Source organism: Rhinopithecus roxellana, chromosome 12 (assembly GCF_007565055.1).
Source record: "Rhinopithecus roxellana isolate Shanxi Qingling chromosome 12, ASM756505v1, whole genome shotgun sequence".
In the NCBI taxonomy this organism is placed as follows: Eukaryota; Metazoa; Chordata; class Mammalia; order Primates; family Cercopithecidae; genus Rhinopithecus; species Rhinopithecus roxellana.
Genome location: NC_044560.1, coordinates 129,990,490 through 130,005,457, shown reverse-complemented (window position 1 = coordinate 130,005,457; position 14,968 = coordinate 129,990,490). Strand labels below are relative to the sequence as shown.

The 14,968-nt window shown below is 54.5% G+C and overlaps 1 protein-coding gene across 4 annotated transcripts in view; it reads left to right on the top strand.

The window, feature by feature from the left end:
- The window catches only part of MEGF8 (multiple EGF like domains 8), a 52,075-nt gene extending 37,405 nt beyond the window's left edge, over positions 1-14,670 (top strand). For 3 of the 4 annotated variants that reach the window (XM_030912922.1, XM_010358797.2, XM_030912923.1), the window contains 7 exons: positions 5,285-5,492; positions 5,672-5,831; positions 6,359-6,551; positions 7,023-7,193; positions 7,500-7,630; positions 8,123-8,255; positions 12,525-14,670. In XM_030912922.1, the coding sequence (XP_030768782.1) occupies positions 5,285-5,492; positions 5,672-5,831; positions 6,359-6,551; positions 7,023-7,193; positions 7,500-7,630; positions 8,123-8,255; positions 12,525-13,784 (2,256 nt within the window). In that variant the 3' untranslated portion in view covers positions 13,785-14,670. The remainder of the gene's footprint in view (positions 1-5,284; positions 5,493-5,671; positions 5,832-6,358; positions 6,552-7,022; positions 7,194-7,499; positions 7,631-8,122; positions 8,256-12,524) is intronic. The other variant, XM_030912924.1, reaches the window with a different exon arrangement.
- The last annotated feature ends 298 nt before the right edge of the window (positions 14,671-14,968 follow it).

Here is a 14,968-nt window from a genome sequence, read left to right as displayed (position 1 = left end):
TTCTCCATTGTCTGCTTTCTCTCGGCCTGATAGTCAACACACATGGCCTCAGATGGCGGCCTTGACCCCCAGTCTAGATGCCTTCTAATTCCAGAGACCACGTTCATCTCCGTGTTTGTCGGTTAGCTCACATTCTCGAGGAGAAACTCTGACTTAGTGCACGAGCTACATGTCCAGCCTTGGTGTAGTGGGGTGTGGCCAGGGAGGGCTAGGAGCACGCAGTTCAAACGTGGCAGGTCAGACCTAGGCCTCTTCTAGGCTGTGGGGTGGAGAGATCATTCCTGAAGGTGGGTGTGGCCTAGGCAGGCATGTGTGTACCCGTGACAGTCTGCCCCTTGGACTGCCCAGCACATGCTCTCTTGTTTCCAGAAAGTCCATTCCAAAGATGCTTCCAGCTGACATGATTAAACTGTTGTGGTGGCGGACAAAGGCATTCGCACCCCACCCCACTGCCCCCCAGTGGGAGATAAGACACATTCACCTCCCACTGTAACATGTGGAAGCACTGTCACTCAGCCAGAGTACACTCCTCATTCATACTTCGATTGTGCAAGACCCACTGGAGGCAAAACTACTCACCATCCCACAACCCATGAACTAAGTGATCAGTCCAGCCACCCAGACACTAGTAGACAACAGTGCAGGGATGTGGGACACTTGCCATTTTGAGAGGTGGACTAAAGAAACCAACAATGCGGCCGGGTGCGGTGGCTCAAGCCTGTAATCCCAGCACTTTGGGAGGCCGAGACGGGCGGATCACAAGGTCAGGAGATCGAGACCATCCTGGCTAACACGGTGAAACCCCGTCTCTACTAAAAATACAAAAAAAACTAGCTGGGCGAGGTGGCGGGCGCCTGTAGTCCCAGCTACTCGGGAGGCTGAGGCAGGAGAATGGCGTAAACCCGGGAGGCGGAGCTTGCAGTGAGCTGAGATCTGGCCACTGCACTCCAGTCCGGGCGACAGAGCGAGACTCCGCCTCAAAAAAAAAAAAAAAAAAAAAAAGAAACCAACAATGCTTCATGGAAATCCGAGACCAGGAGGGCAGGGTGTGGAGGACCAAGAATCCCACAGACCTTGGCATCCAGTGCTAGGAGCCCTGCCTGGGAGTGGTACATTAGCTCTCACCCGGAGGTAGTTTGCCTTGTGATCAAAAGCTCAGGCTGTGAAGTCAGTGGGGTCTGGGTTTGACTCCAGCTTGGCCACTTCCTGGCTGTTTGACTTTGGATGAGTGACTTCCCCTCTCCGAGACCTCAGGGAGAGTTAGCTAAAATGGGAATCATTTCACTAGATCCTGTCCCCTAGGGAGGTTGTACCATTTAAATGGGGGATAATTTACTTAGAGCATAGAGCAATGCCTGCCATTCAGGAAGGACTAAAAAATGGTTAATGATCATGATCATTGTTACTGTTTTTTTTTTTTTTTTGAGACAGAGTCTCGCTCTGTCGCCCAGGCTGGAGTGCAGTGGCGTGATCTCAGCTCACTGCAAGCTCCGCCTCCCGGGTTCACGCCATTCTCCTGCCTCAGCCTCCCAAGTAGCTGAGACTACAGGCGCCCGCCACCACGCCCGGCTAGTTTTTTGTATTTTTTAGTAGAGGTGGGGTTTCACCGTGTTAGCCAGGATGGTCTCAATCTTCTGACCTCGTGATCCGCCTGTCTCGGCCTCCCAAAGTGCTGGGATTACAGGCTTGAGCCACCGCGCCCGGCCGATCATTGTTACTGTAATGAGCAGTGGTGAGAGGGCCAATCTGGCTGACCCAAGTCCTGCCACTGGGAGGGTTCCATTGTATGGGACACACCAAGAGGGTGACTGCGGGAGTTCCCCATGGGGGCTCTCAATGTGGCCAGAAGGGCAGAACCCCCTGTGATTTTGGTCTGTGGTAAAGCAGGGGCCTCTTGTCTCCAAGCCTGGGGTCCTACTGGTGGTGTGGGTACTCCCCAGATATTATTGAAATTTCCATCATTTATCCTTGTGGGAGCTCCAGGGAGCAGAAGGCATACCCACAGTCCTGTGGGCATGTGCTATTCCCCCAGCCTCTTGGTGCCTGCCAGGTTCTCACATGCCTGAAGAGCTGGGATGGCTAAGGAGATTGGGGAGTGGCCAGGAGGGAGGCAAGGGGACAAGGTGGGGCCAGTGAATTGGAGAACACAGCCTGCTCACAGGGGCCAGATGAGCATAGTGTTGATGGTGTATGTGAATGTGAGAGGGGACTTTTGCCAGACTTTCTATGAAACCTCCTAGCTTTAAAGTGATGGCTTAGCTGGGTGTGGTGGCCTATAATCTCAACACTTCAGGAAGAATCTCAACACTCAACCTATAATCGGGCCTATAATCTCAACACTTCAAGAAGCTGAGACAGATGGATTGCTTGAGGCCAGGAGTTCGAGATCTGCCTGGGCAACATAGCAAAACCCTCATCTCTACAAAAAAAAAAAAAAAAAAAAATTAGCCAGGTATGGTGGTGTGTGTCTGTAGTCCCAGCTACTTGGGAGGCTGAGGTGGGTGGATCACTTGTGCCTGGGAGGTTAAGGCTGCAGTGAGTCATGATTACGGCACTGCACTCCAGCCTAGGTGACAAAGCGAGACCCCATCTCTAAAACAAAAGAAAGCAAAACAAAAAAAATTAGTCTGGGCGCTGTGGCTCACGCCTGTAATCCCAGCACTTTGGGAGGCCAAGGTGGGTGGATCATGAGGTCAGGAGTTCAAGACCAGCGTGACCAATATGGTGAAACCCTGTCTGTACTAAAAATACAGAAATCAGCGAGGCGCGGTGGTACATGCCTGTAATCCCAGCTACTCAGGAGGCTGAGGCAGGAGAGTCGCTTGAACTTGGGTGGCAGAGGTTGCAGTGAGCTGAGATTGTGCCACTGCGCTCCAGCCTCGGTGACAGAGTGAAACTCTGTCTTAAAAAAAAAAAAAAAAAAAAAGAAGTGTTGGCTTAGATTCCACCACACAAATCAAACATAACAGGTGAGACCTGTTGTGATTTGGCTCAAGGGCTACCTGATTCTAACCTTCCAGCATTGTTCTTTTTTTCTTTTTTTGGAAACAGAGTCTTGCTCTGTCGCCTAGGCTGTAGTGCAATGGTGCGATCTCGGCTCGCTGCAGTCTCCACCTCCCGAGTTCGAGTGATTCTCCTGCCTCAGCCTCCTGAGTAGCTGGGACTACAGGCACACGCCACCACACCCGGCTAATTTTTGTATTTTTAGTAGAGACCGGGTGTCACCATATTGGCCAGGCTGGGCTCGAACTCCTGGCCTTTTGATCCACCTGCCTTGGCCTCCCAAAGTGCTGGGATTACAGGTGTGAGCCACTGCCTGGCCCAGCATTGTTCTTTTTAGTAACTTTGGCCTATGAGTCTGGGGCAGGCAGCGGAGACACCCTTCTCCCGTCTGCCTTCTTCCTCCCATCCTCCCTCCCTCTCTTCAGCGAATTTATCATTGAGCACCTTCTTTCTGCTGGGTGCTTTGCTAGGCTGGAGGGAATATCAGCAGACGAGCTAGAGTCCTGCTCTCAGAACTTATGTTCATATACCTTTTCCATAAACTCAGGAAATGCAGTGTATGGTGTTGGGCGTCTTTGCATTTGGTCACTAGGGAGATCACAGCAGAAAGTGCTGTCCAGGACTGAGGATTCAGGGTGCTCTACCCCTCCCAGATTGTCCCACCATCTGCCAACAAGTGTCCTAAATTTAGATCTGGAAGCCCAGCCCAGCAGAGAATTTGCCTCTGGCAGTTCAGCAAGTCTCAGCTCTTTGCAGGCCCCTCAGTGGGCTCAGAGCTCCAGCCACAGCAGTCAGGGTTTTCTATTTTAGGATTCCATGGTTGCTTTGCCTTTTCCTAAGTGCTTTCAGGCAGCCGGCCCAGATTAATCTCTTTCCTCTTATACTTCACTTATGGCCCAAGCAATAAATAAAATGCCTTATGCACTGAGGTAAGTTTCCAAGAGCCTGAATCTCATTGTGCACATTTTTGGGGTCCTGACATATAAATATGGCTTGTGAGTTGCTACCCACCCCCTTACCAAGGACTCTTCAGCTTCTCAGTGTGGGGTGGGAGAAGCCTTTTTTTTTTTTTTTTTTTTTTTGCCTCAGCAGCCACATTTTTTCTTCTTTTTCTTTTCTTTTTTTTTTTGAGACGAGTCTCACTGTGTCGCCCAGGCTGGAGTGCAGTGACACGATCTCGGCTCACTGCAAGCTCTGCCTCCCGGGTTCACGCCATTCTCCTGCCTCAGCCTCCTGCGTAGCTGGGACTACAGGCGCCCGCCACCACACCCGGCTAATTTTTTCTATTTTTAGTAGAGACGGGGTTTCACCGTGTTAGCCAGGGTGGTCTCGATCTCCTGACCTCGTGATCCACCCGCCTCGGCCTCCCAAAGTGCTGGGATTACATTTTTCTAAGAAACTGGTTTGCAACCCCACTCCTGAGACTCTTTTCTGTCTCCTCGGATCGTTGCCATTGTTCCTTTACCTTGAAGAAACAGAAACTCTTAGTGAGGAGGGGAACTCCCTCCACCAATACAATGGTACCTGTTGGAATCCAGGGTAGAAAGTACAGCAGGGCCTCACGAGGAACTGGAGACAGAGCCTGGACAGCTGCCTTTCCATCTGTCTTTGGGGCACGTGGTTCTCATCTCTGTCTCTTTCTGCAGCCTGCTCTTTTCCTGTCTGTCTGCGTCCTCTTTCTTTGATCATCATTTGCTTATCTAAACAATCCCTTCAACCCAAGTCTACATGATCTTCCAGTTTATTTTCTTTTTTTGAGACAGGGTCTTACTCTGTTGTCCAGGCTGGAGTGCAGTGGTGCAGTCATGACTGATTGCAGCCTCCACCTCCCGGGCCCAAAAAATCCTTCCACCTCAGCCCTCCAAGTAGCTGGGTCTACAGGTGTGTGCCACCATGCCCAGCTAATTTTTTATTTTTTGTAGAGATGGTGTCTCACTGTGCTGCCCAGGCTGGTCTGGAACTCTTGGGCTCAAGTGATCCTTCCACTGTGGCCTCGCAAAGTATTGGGATTATAGGTGTGAGCCACTGCGGCCAGGCAACCTTCCAGTTTCAAGATCCTCCCCAGCCTGACTTCCAGCCTTGGAGTGTAGTTACAAATGCTTGAGCGGGAAAACTTGAAGACCCCAGTTAGTGTCCACTTTGCTCTACCTGTCTGTGGCCAGGGAGGGGCGAGACCTCAAAGAGGGTGTGGTATGGGAAGATACCCAGAATGTGTTTGTTTAACCTTATTTCCCCACCTCTCTCTTTCCTGCATCCCCATCCCCCTCCCCTCCCCATACAGTGTCTGAGCCCTTCCTACCTGCCGCTGCGATGTATGGCCGGAGGCTGTGGGCGGCTACTCCGGGGACCTGAGAGCTGCTCCCTGGGCTGTGCTCAAGCAACCCAGTGTGCCTCGTGCCTGCGGCGCCCCCATTGCGGCTGGTGTGCCTGGGGGGGCCAGGATGGAGGCGGTCGCTGCACGGAGGGTGGACTCAGCGGCCCTCGTGATGGTGAGAGGGCTTTGGGCATGGGGGAGAGGGGCTGGCCCTTGGCTGGGGTCTGATACAGTGAACATGGGGGTACTGGGCCAGACCCAGAGGTGGGACTCAGAGGAAGTAGGAGGGAGGGCCTAGGCGGCTGGGGCAGGTGGTACAGACGTCCAGGTAAAACGCTGTATCCCCGGTGTTAGGGCTGACGTGTGGGCGTCTGGGGGCCTCCTGGGCCTTCCTGTCCTGCCCCCCTGAGGACGAGTGTGCAAACGGGCACCATGACTGCAACGAGACGCAGAATTGCCACGACCAGCCCCATGGCTATGAGTGCAGCTGCAAGACAGGCTACACCATGGACAAGTGAGGCTGCAGGTGGCGCGGGGGCCAGACAGGCTAGGGTGGGAGAGTCTGTGGGAGCAGTAATGGATGAGGCCTAGAGCCAGGCAGGATGGAAGAAAAGAAAGCTCCAGGCATGAAGGCTGTGGGATTGATCCCGGAAGGGCAAGTGTGGTGAGACTGAGCAGGGAAGAATGAGTTTCATAGGGTACCCCAATGGCCAGGCACAGTGACTCATGCCTGTAATACCAGCACTTTGGGAGGCCAAGGCAGGTGGATCACTTAAGGCCAGGAGTTTGAGACCAGCCCATAGGGAGACCCCATCTTTACAAAAAAATAAAAAAGAGAATAAGGTACCTTCAAAAGAGGAGAGCGGGTTGTGAGCTACACCTGGAGCAGGTGGTGGGCTAGATCCTGAAGAGGAGATAGCAATGGGACAGAGCAGGGATGAGCAGCCAGTTGAGAAGAGGGTGGGGTAGTGGGTTGGGTGCTAGGCCATGGAGCCATGAGGAGGGTGGCCACCTGCCCTGACCCCCACTTTGCCCCTGCAGCGTGACAGGGCTGTGCCGCCCTGTGTGCGCCCAGGGCTGCGTGAACGGCTCATGCGTGGAGCCCGACCACTGCCGCTGCCACTTTGGCTTTGTGGGTCGCAACTGCTCCACAGAATGCCGCTGTAACCGCCACAGTGAATGTGCTGGTGTTGGGGCGCGCGACCACTGCCTGCTCTGCCGCAACCACACCAAGGTGGGCCTTCTGGGGCCTCAGACCCCCGACCCTGGGACCCAGGCCCTTACTTGCCTTCATCCCACACTCAGGCAGCTCACATCTCATTCTGAGCCCTGATAAACCAGGAATAGATAAGGCAGAGCCTTGTCCCAGGGAGATGTGTGGAGACTTGGGGGATGCTGCCTGGGTTTGGATCCCAGAGGATCTGCCCTGGACTAGTGGACAGAGTGGGAGCTGGGCCAGGAGGACAGGCACGTGGAGGAGGATTTGAGATAATGGAGGGAAGGGCTTTTGAGCTCAGGACTTTGGGCTGCAGGTGTGCAAGGGAAGGCAGGGGCTAAATCCCAGGGAGGCTGGGATTGTCCAAACCAGGTAGCCGAGCCTCTGCTGCCCTCCCATGAGCTCTCAGAACCTGCCCCTGTGCCCCCCATGCCCTCCTACCCCAGGTGACTCTCCAGTCTCTCTGACCACCCTGTCCTCGGTTCTCAGGGCAGCCACTGTGAGCAGTGCCTCCCGCTGTTTGTGGGTTCAGCTGTCAGGGGCGGGACCTGCCGGCCTTGCCACACCTTCTGTCGTGGAAATAGCCACGTCTGCATCTCCAAGAAGGAGTTCGAAATGGCCAAGGGAGAGCCACAGAAGTACTCACTGGACCCAGAGGAGGTGAAAGAGAGTGGGGTCAGATGCCTGGGTCTGAGGGAGGAGGGGCTGGGGAGCTCCTGGGTCTGAGGGAGGAGGGGGCTGGAGACCTGGACCCTTGGGTCTGAGGAAGGAGGGGCTGGAGGCCTGGATTCCTGGGTCTGAGCATAGAGGCGGGAGTCTTGGACTCCTGGGTCTGAGGGAAGAGGGGCTGGGGCCTGGACTCCTGGGTCTGAGGGAGGAGGGGGTGGGAGCCTGGACTCCTGCGTCTGAGGGAAGGAGTGGGCTGGTCCATGCCTTTCTGTGATCACACTGTCCTTCCTTGGCCAGATTGAAAACTGGGTGACAGAGGGTCCTAGTGAAGACGAGGCCATGTGTGTGAACTGCCAGAATAACAGCTATGGGGAGAAATGCGAGAGCTGCCTGCAGGGCTACTTCCTCCTGGACGGGAAGTGCACCAAGTAAGAGGAACGGGGGTGCCAGAGATCCGGCCCTTCTCACTGGGAGTAGCTCTAGAGCCAGACCCCCTCCTTAGTCCTCTGCCCCCAGTCAGGAGAGGATGACATCCCCAGGGAGCACCCAGGCTAAGGTCGGGGTAGGGAAGGATCTGGAATGTGATGCCACTCCCTACCTCCAAGGCTAGTGCTGAAGTGCAGGCCACAGAGCGGCCCGATGGAGAACAAGATGGGACGGCTGAGGGCAGAGGCCTTGGAACAACCTCCCCTTTCCATCTCCTTCTTTCTGGGTGTTCAGTGAGTGCTGGAGTCTGTGCAACTTGGGTTCTAACCCCAATGGCAATTTAACTGCTTTGTGGCCTTGGGCAAACAGCTTGACCTCTGTGAACCTCAGTTTCCTCTTCTGGCCTGTTGCACAGAGTTGAGCTCACATAGAGGGTGTCCATCCTGGACCGCTGCAGGCCATGGGGGCTCCGTAACCCTCAACTTCTTCCCCAGATGCCAGTGTAACGGCCACGCGGACACATGTAACGAGCAGGATGGGACGGGCTGTCCGTGTCAGAACAACACAGAGACAGGCACATGCCAGGGCAGCTCCCCCAGTGACCGTCGAGACTGCTACAAGTACCAGGTGCGGCTGCAGAAGCGAGTGATAGGCCAAGGGCCTTACACCTTGTAGAGGTCAGGGCTGGGATGAGGTAGCCAGGCTCGGGCAGGACTGACAACATGGTTCTGAATCAGTAGTTTTGGGATCAAGGGCAGCTTGACAGACTGTTCCTGAGCCCCGTTCAGTTATAGGCCCTGGGCGGTGATGCTGGGCACCCAGATATGAGCCTCTGGGGGACTCTCAGACTGGTGGGGAGACAGTCTCCATTACAAGTAGTCACAGCTAAAGGTGGCACATGCCAGAAAATCTATCTCATGGTAGCTGCACCGAAAAAAGAAAATGGGTTGGGCATGGTTGCTCATGCCTGTAATCCCAGAACTTTGAGAGGCTGAGGCGGGAGGATCACTTGAGCCCAGGAGTTCAAGACCAGTCTGGGCCACATAGTGAGACCCCATCTCTGAAAAAAATTTAAAAATTAGCCTGGCATGGTGGTGCACATCTGTGGTCCCAGCTACTTGGGAGGTGGAAGTGGGAGGATTGCTTGAGCCCAGGAGGTCGAGGCTGCAGGTTCTGTCTCCAAAAAAAAAAAAAAAAAAAAAAAACAGAAGACAAGAAAATGTATTGACTCTTAGAACTGAGGGTCTGGGGTCTGCCTTCAGGACTGGCTGGATCCAGGTACTCACACAATGCCATCAGGAGTCTCTCTGCATCTTGATTCTGCTTTCCTCTGCATTGGCTTCATTTTCAGGCAGATTCTTCCCAGTTGGCAGACCCCCTCTGATGAACTGAGGCTAGCAGAGATCTCATATCATTTAATACCCAGATTCAAATTCCCCTGGAGTGCATTTCCCTTTTTCTTCTGCACAGAGGCTCCTGGAGTGCCTGCACTGGCCACCTGGGTGGCTGCTGTGTTCCAGACTTGCCTCCATAATGTCCCAGGCTCCCTCCTCAGAGTACAGTTCCCGCCACCTGTCTTCTCTCTCCAGTCCCAGAGGGATGAGAAAGTCCCTTGCTCTCAGTCTCCCTTCCCCATCTATGGAAAAATAATAGCTGCAGAGATGCAACCCCACCCCAAATGGCAACAGTTTTACAAGCCTTACTCCTAACATTTCTATCCTGGGCCAGAATTTCTGCTTTTTTATTTTATTTTTTTAATTTTTTTTTTTTTTTTGAGACGGAGTCTCGCTGTGTCGCCCAGGCTGGAGTGCAGTGGCGTGATCTCGGCTCACTGCAAGCTCCGCCTCCCGGGTTCGCACCATTCTCCCGCCTCAGCCTCCGAGTAGCTGGGACTACAGGCCCCCCCGACCTCGCCCGGCTAGTTTTTTGTATTTTTAGTAGAGACAGGGTTTCACCGTGGTAGCCAGGAGGGTCTCGATCTCCTGACCTCGTGATCCACCCGCCTCGGCCTCCCAAAGTGCTGGGATTACAGGCTTGAGCCACCGCGCCCGGCCTTTAATTTTTAATTTAATTTAATGTTTTTGGACACAGAGTCTTGCTCTGTTGCCCAGACTGGAGTGCAGTGGTGTGATCTTTGCTTGCAGCAACCTCCACTTCCTGGGTTCAAGTGATTTTCCTGCCTCAGCTTCCTGAGTAGCTGGGACTACAGGCATGTGCCACCATGCCTGGCTAATTTTCTATATTTTAGTAGAGATGGGGTTTCACCATGTTGCCCAGGCTAGTCTCAAGTCTCTGAGCTCGGGCAATCCGCCCGCCTTGGCCTCCCAAAGTGCTGGGATTACAGGCGTGAGTCACCACACCCAGCCCAGAGTTTCTGCCTTCTTGATAAGGGAAAGGCCTATTGGCTTTTACCAGGGAGTCTCAGAGATTAAATCAGACCTCCTCCTCTACCATGTCTGTTGGCTGCTCAGAAGTAGCAGTTTTTCTTGGTTCTTTTTTTTTTTTTTTTTTTTTTTGAGACAGTCTCACTCTGTCACCAGGCTGGAGTGCAGTGGCTCAATCTCAGCTTGCTGCAACCTCCACCTCCCAGGTTCAAGCGATTCTCCTGCCTCAGCCTTCTGAGTAGCTGGGACTTCAGGCGCACACTACCACGCCTGGCTAATTTTTGTATTTTTAGTAGAAACGGGGTTTCACCATGTTGGCCAGGATGGTCTCAATCTCTTAACCTTATGATCTGCCCACCTCAGCCTTCCAAAGTGCTGGGATCACAGGCGTGAGTCACTGCACCTGGCCGGTTCTTTTTTTTTAGTGTATTTATTTTTGAGATAGGGTCTGGCTCTTTCACCCAGACTGGAGTGCGGTGGTGCGATCTCGGCTCACTGCAACCTCTGCCTCCCCAGTTTCCATCATTCTCCCACCTCGGCCTCCTGAGTAGCTGGAACTACAAGCATTGTGCTATCATACCTGGCTAATTTTTTTTTGTAGAGATGGGGTTTTAGCCATGTTTCCCAGGCTAGTCTTAAACTCCTGAGCTCAAGCAATCCACTCACCTTGGCTTCTCAAAGTGTTGGGATTATAGGCGTGACCCACTGTGCCTGGTCAGGCTTTTGGTTTTTTTTTTTTTTTTTTTTTTGATACTGGGGTTACTCTGTCACCCAGGCTAGAGTATAAGGGCGCAATCATAGTTCATTGCAGCCTTGAAGTCCTGAGCTCAAGTGATCCTCCTGCCTCACCCTCCTGAGTAACTGTAACTATAGGCACACACCACCATGCCTGGCTAATTTAAATTTTTTTTTTTAAAGATGAGGGTCTTACTGTGTTGCCCAGACTAGTCTCGAACTCCTGGGCACAAGCGGCACTCCTGCCTCAGCCTCCCGAAGCAGTGGGATTACAGGCATGAGTCACTGCGCCTGTTTTCTCTTGGTTCTAATAGTGATTGCAGTAATAACTAGAATGCCAGGAGTACCTGCCACAGAGCTGGATATGTGCTGTGTAGACAGTGGTGACAGCATAGATATGAAAGGCTTTGCAAGACTGTGCTGGGGCCTCAGTGGGGTACAGACTTAAGAGGAAGACAGATTCAGACATTAAATGTCCTAGCTGGGCACAGTGACTCATGCCAGCACTTTGAGAGGCTGAGGCAGGCAGATCACTTGAGGTCAGGAGTTCGAGACCAGCCTGGCCAACATGGTGAAACCCCTTCTCTACTAAAAATACAAAAATTAGTTGGGCGTGGTGGCAGGCGCCTGTAATCCCAGGTACTCGGGAGGCTAAGGCAGGAGAATCACTTGAACGTGGGAGGCAGAGGTTGCAGTGAGCCAGGATCACACCACTGCACTCCTGCCTGGGCAACAGAGCAAGACTCTGTCTCAAAAAAAAAAAGAAGTATCACCCCAGATCACATGGTCAGTTAGGCTTGGAGCCTGGAGTGACCCTGATCTGATCTCAGAACTTGAGTGGTTTCCACTAAGCCACAGGAATCATAGCCGTTATCCATCCAGCCACACATTCATTCAGCACACAGTCATTGAGCACCTAGTATATGGCAAGCACTGTGTGGGTTTCTGGGGACACAGTAGGGAACAAAGCAGGCAAATGTTCTGTTTTTAGGGGTTTGTATTCTCATAGAGGCATCCAGAAATGAACAAACAAGTCAGATGCTCATGTGTTAGACAGTGATGAGCGCTAAGGAAAGTTAAGTAGAAAGCAGGGGCTAGGGCTGTTGGGGAGTGGGAATGGTAGACACAGGACATAGTGGCCAGGGAAGGCCTACGTGAGAAGGAGGCTCTTGAGCAAAGACCTGAAGGAGGCAAGGGGGCCTGACAAGCTGGCAAGTGAAAGGAGAACCATGCAGGCAGAGGGTCTGTCAGTGCAAAGGCCCCGGGGTGGGAGAACGCCTGGCACAGTATAGAAGCATCCAGGCAGGCGGGCGAGGCTGGCTGACCCTGCGCCAAGTGCCATGCACATGATCTCAGCGGTCCTGTGAGCAAGCCATGGTTGCTCCCTATGTGCAGAGCTCATGGGTTAAGTCTGTGTGCTGAGGCTTATTGAGGTTAAGTCACTAGTCCAAGGCCACACAGCTAGCAAGGAAGTAGAGCCGGAATGCAGCAGCGTTCTTTGTTGCTGTGCCTCAGAGTGCCAGAGGCCTCAGTATCAGGGTGCTCAGGTTACTAGGATGGCACCAGGGGCAGCAGTGCTGGAGTATCAGGTCCTGGCAAGGTCTACACTGTGACAGAGAAGGTCCGGGGGTCACAGGGAAGTGACTGGGGCAGTGGGGGTGAGGCCCAGGGCAATGGCTACTTAGCAGTGGATATAGAGTATTCGTCACTGCTGCTTGGGGGACAGGCTGGCACCGTGCTCAGCCCTGATGGCCACCGCCTCTAACCCTGCCCGCAGTGTGCCAAGTGCCGAGAATCATTCCATGGGAACCCGCTGGGCGGCCAGCAGTGCTACCGCCTCATCTCAGTGGAGCAGGAGTGCTGCCTGGACCCCACGTCGCAGACCAACTGCTTCCATGAGCCCAAGCGCCGGGCACTAGGCCCTGGCCGCACTGTCCTCTTTGGTGTGCAGCCCAAATTCACCAACGTGGACATCCGCCTGACGCTGGACGTGACCTTTGGGGCCGTGGACCTCTATGTCTCCACCTCCTATGACACCTTCGTGATCCGTGTGGCCCCTGACACTGGCGTCCATACTGTACACATCCAGCCACCCCCACTTCCGCCACCCCTTGCAGATGGTGGGCCCCGGGGGGCCGGGGATCCAGGAGGAGCAGGAGCCAGCAGTGGCCCAGGCACCCCAGCAGAGCCACGGGTACGGGAGGTGTGGCCACGGGGCCTGATTACCTACGTGACAGTGACGGAGCCGTCAGCAGTGCTGGTGGTCCGCAGTGTGCGGGACCGGCTGGTCATCACCTACCCACATGAGCACCATGCCCTCAAGTCGAGCCGCTTCTACCTGCTGCTGCTGGGCGTGGGAGACCCAAGTGGGCCCGGTGCCAACGGCTCAGCCGACTCGCAGGGCCTGCTCTTCTTCCGGCAGGACCAGGCCCACATCGACCTGTTTGTCTTCTTCTCCGTCTTCTTCTCCTGCTTCTTCCTCTTCCTCTCACTCTGTGTGCTCCTCTGGAAGGCCAAGCAGGCTCTGGATCAGCGGCAGGAGCAGCGCCGGCACTTGCAGGAGATGACCAAGATGGCCAGCCGCCCCTTCGCCAAGGTCACTGTCTGCTTCCCACCTGACCCTACTGCCCCGGCCCCTGCCTGGAAGCCAGCTGGACTCCCACCGCCCGCCTTCCGCCGCTCTGAGCCCTTCCTGGCACCCCTGCTGCTGACAGGGGCCGGTGGTCCCTGGGGACCCATGGGAGGGGGCTGCTGCCCGCCAGCCATCCCTGCCACCACTGCTGGGCTGCGAGCTGGGCCCATCACCCTCGAGCCCACAGAAGATGGCATGGCCGGCGTGGCCACCCTGCTGCTCCAGCTGCCTGGCGGGCCCCATGCACCCAATGGCGCCTGCCTCGGGTCAGCCCTCGTCACACTGCGGCACAGGCTGCATGAGTACTGTGGGGGTGGCGGGGGTGCTGGGGGCAGTGGGCATGGGGCTGGTGTGGGCCGGAAGGGACTGTTGAGCCAGGACAACCTCACCAGCATGTCCCTCTGACATGCCGAGGGTCCTCATCCACAGCAGCCAGGTCACCCAATGGGGCCGCCCTGGACTTGGGGTCCCTTCACCTGGGGGCCCCTGGACACTGTCTCCTTGGAGACCACTGGCTCCCTTCCCCCAGGGGTGCCCCGACGGGGCCTCCTTTGTTCTGCATTCAGCAGCTATTTATTGAGTACCTACTCTGTCAGGCACTGTCATAGGCGTGGGGCAAAGCAGGAAAGGAGAGACGAGGTTCCCTGATCTCATGGTACTTAGGTTCTAGTGAAGGGAGACAATCAGTTCACACGCACACATCCCACATGCACACACACATGAACACTTGCACATGTGCACACATGAGTAACATGGTTTCAGAGAGGGAGAAGTGCTGTGAGGCTTCAGAGGACGTGGCAGTGTGGGACGACGGGGTGAAGTCAGCTGGACATTCAGAGAAGCTAGACTGAGAACGCTTGGGAAGAACCAGCCATGGGAAGAGCTTCAGGAAGTGAAGGCAGAGGCCCTGGGGTGGGAGCAGGCTTGTTTTATTGGAAGGACTGGAAAACTGGCAAGTGTGACCCAGATCAAGTGTGAGGAGATGAGACTGGGGACAGGCAGGGGCTGGATCACCCAGGGCCTTGTGGACCCCACCCAGGGTTTTGGGTTTTATTCTCAGGGCAACGGGAAGCCGTTGGATGGTTTGATGAAGGGGAGTGACAGGATCCGATGTACCTATTTCAGAATTTAAGAGGGCTGGGCGCGGTGACTCATGCCTGTAATCCCAGCACTTTTGGGAGGCCAAGGCGGGCTGATCACAAGGTCAGGAGTTCGAGACCATTCTGGCCAATATGGTGAAACCCTGTGTCTACTAAAAATACAAAAATTAGCCGGGCGTGGTGGCGCACACCTGTAGTCGCAGCTACTTGGGAGGCTGAGGCAGGAGAATCACTTGAACCCAGGAGGCGGAGGTTGCAGTGCACTCAGATTGCACCACTGTACTCCAACCTCAGCGACAGAGCGAGACTCCATCTCAAAAAATTTAAGAGGTCACTTAGTTGTGCTGTGGAGAATGAACTGGAGGGACAAGAGGGGCAGCAGGGATGGTGGACTGGAATAGGGTGGTGGCAATGAGTGAGTCCGGCTCAGATGCGGGATGTGTGTGGAAGAATGTAATGATGGTGTGGACGTCAGGGTGAGGGAGGAGA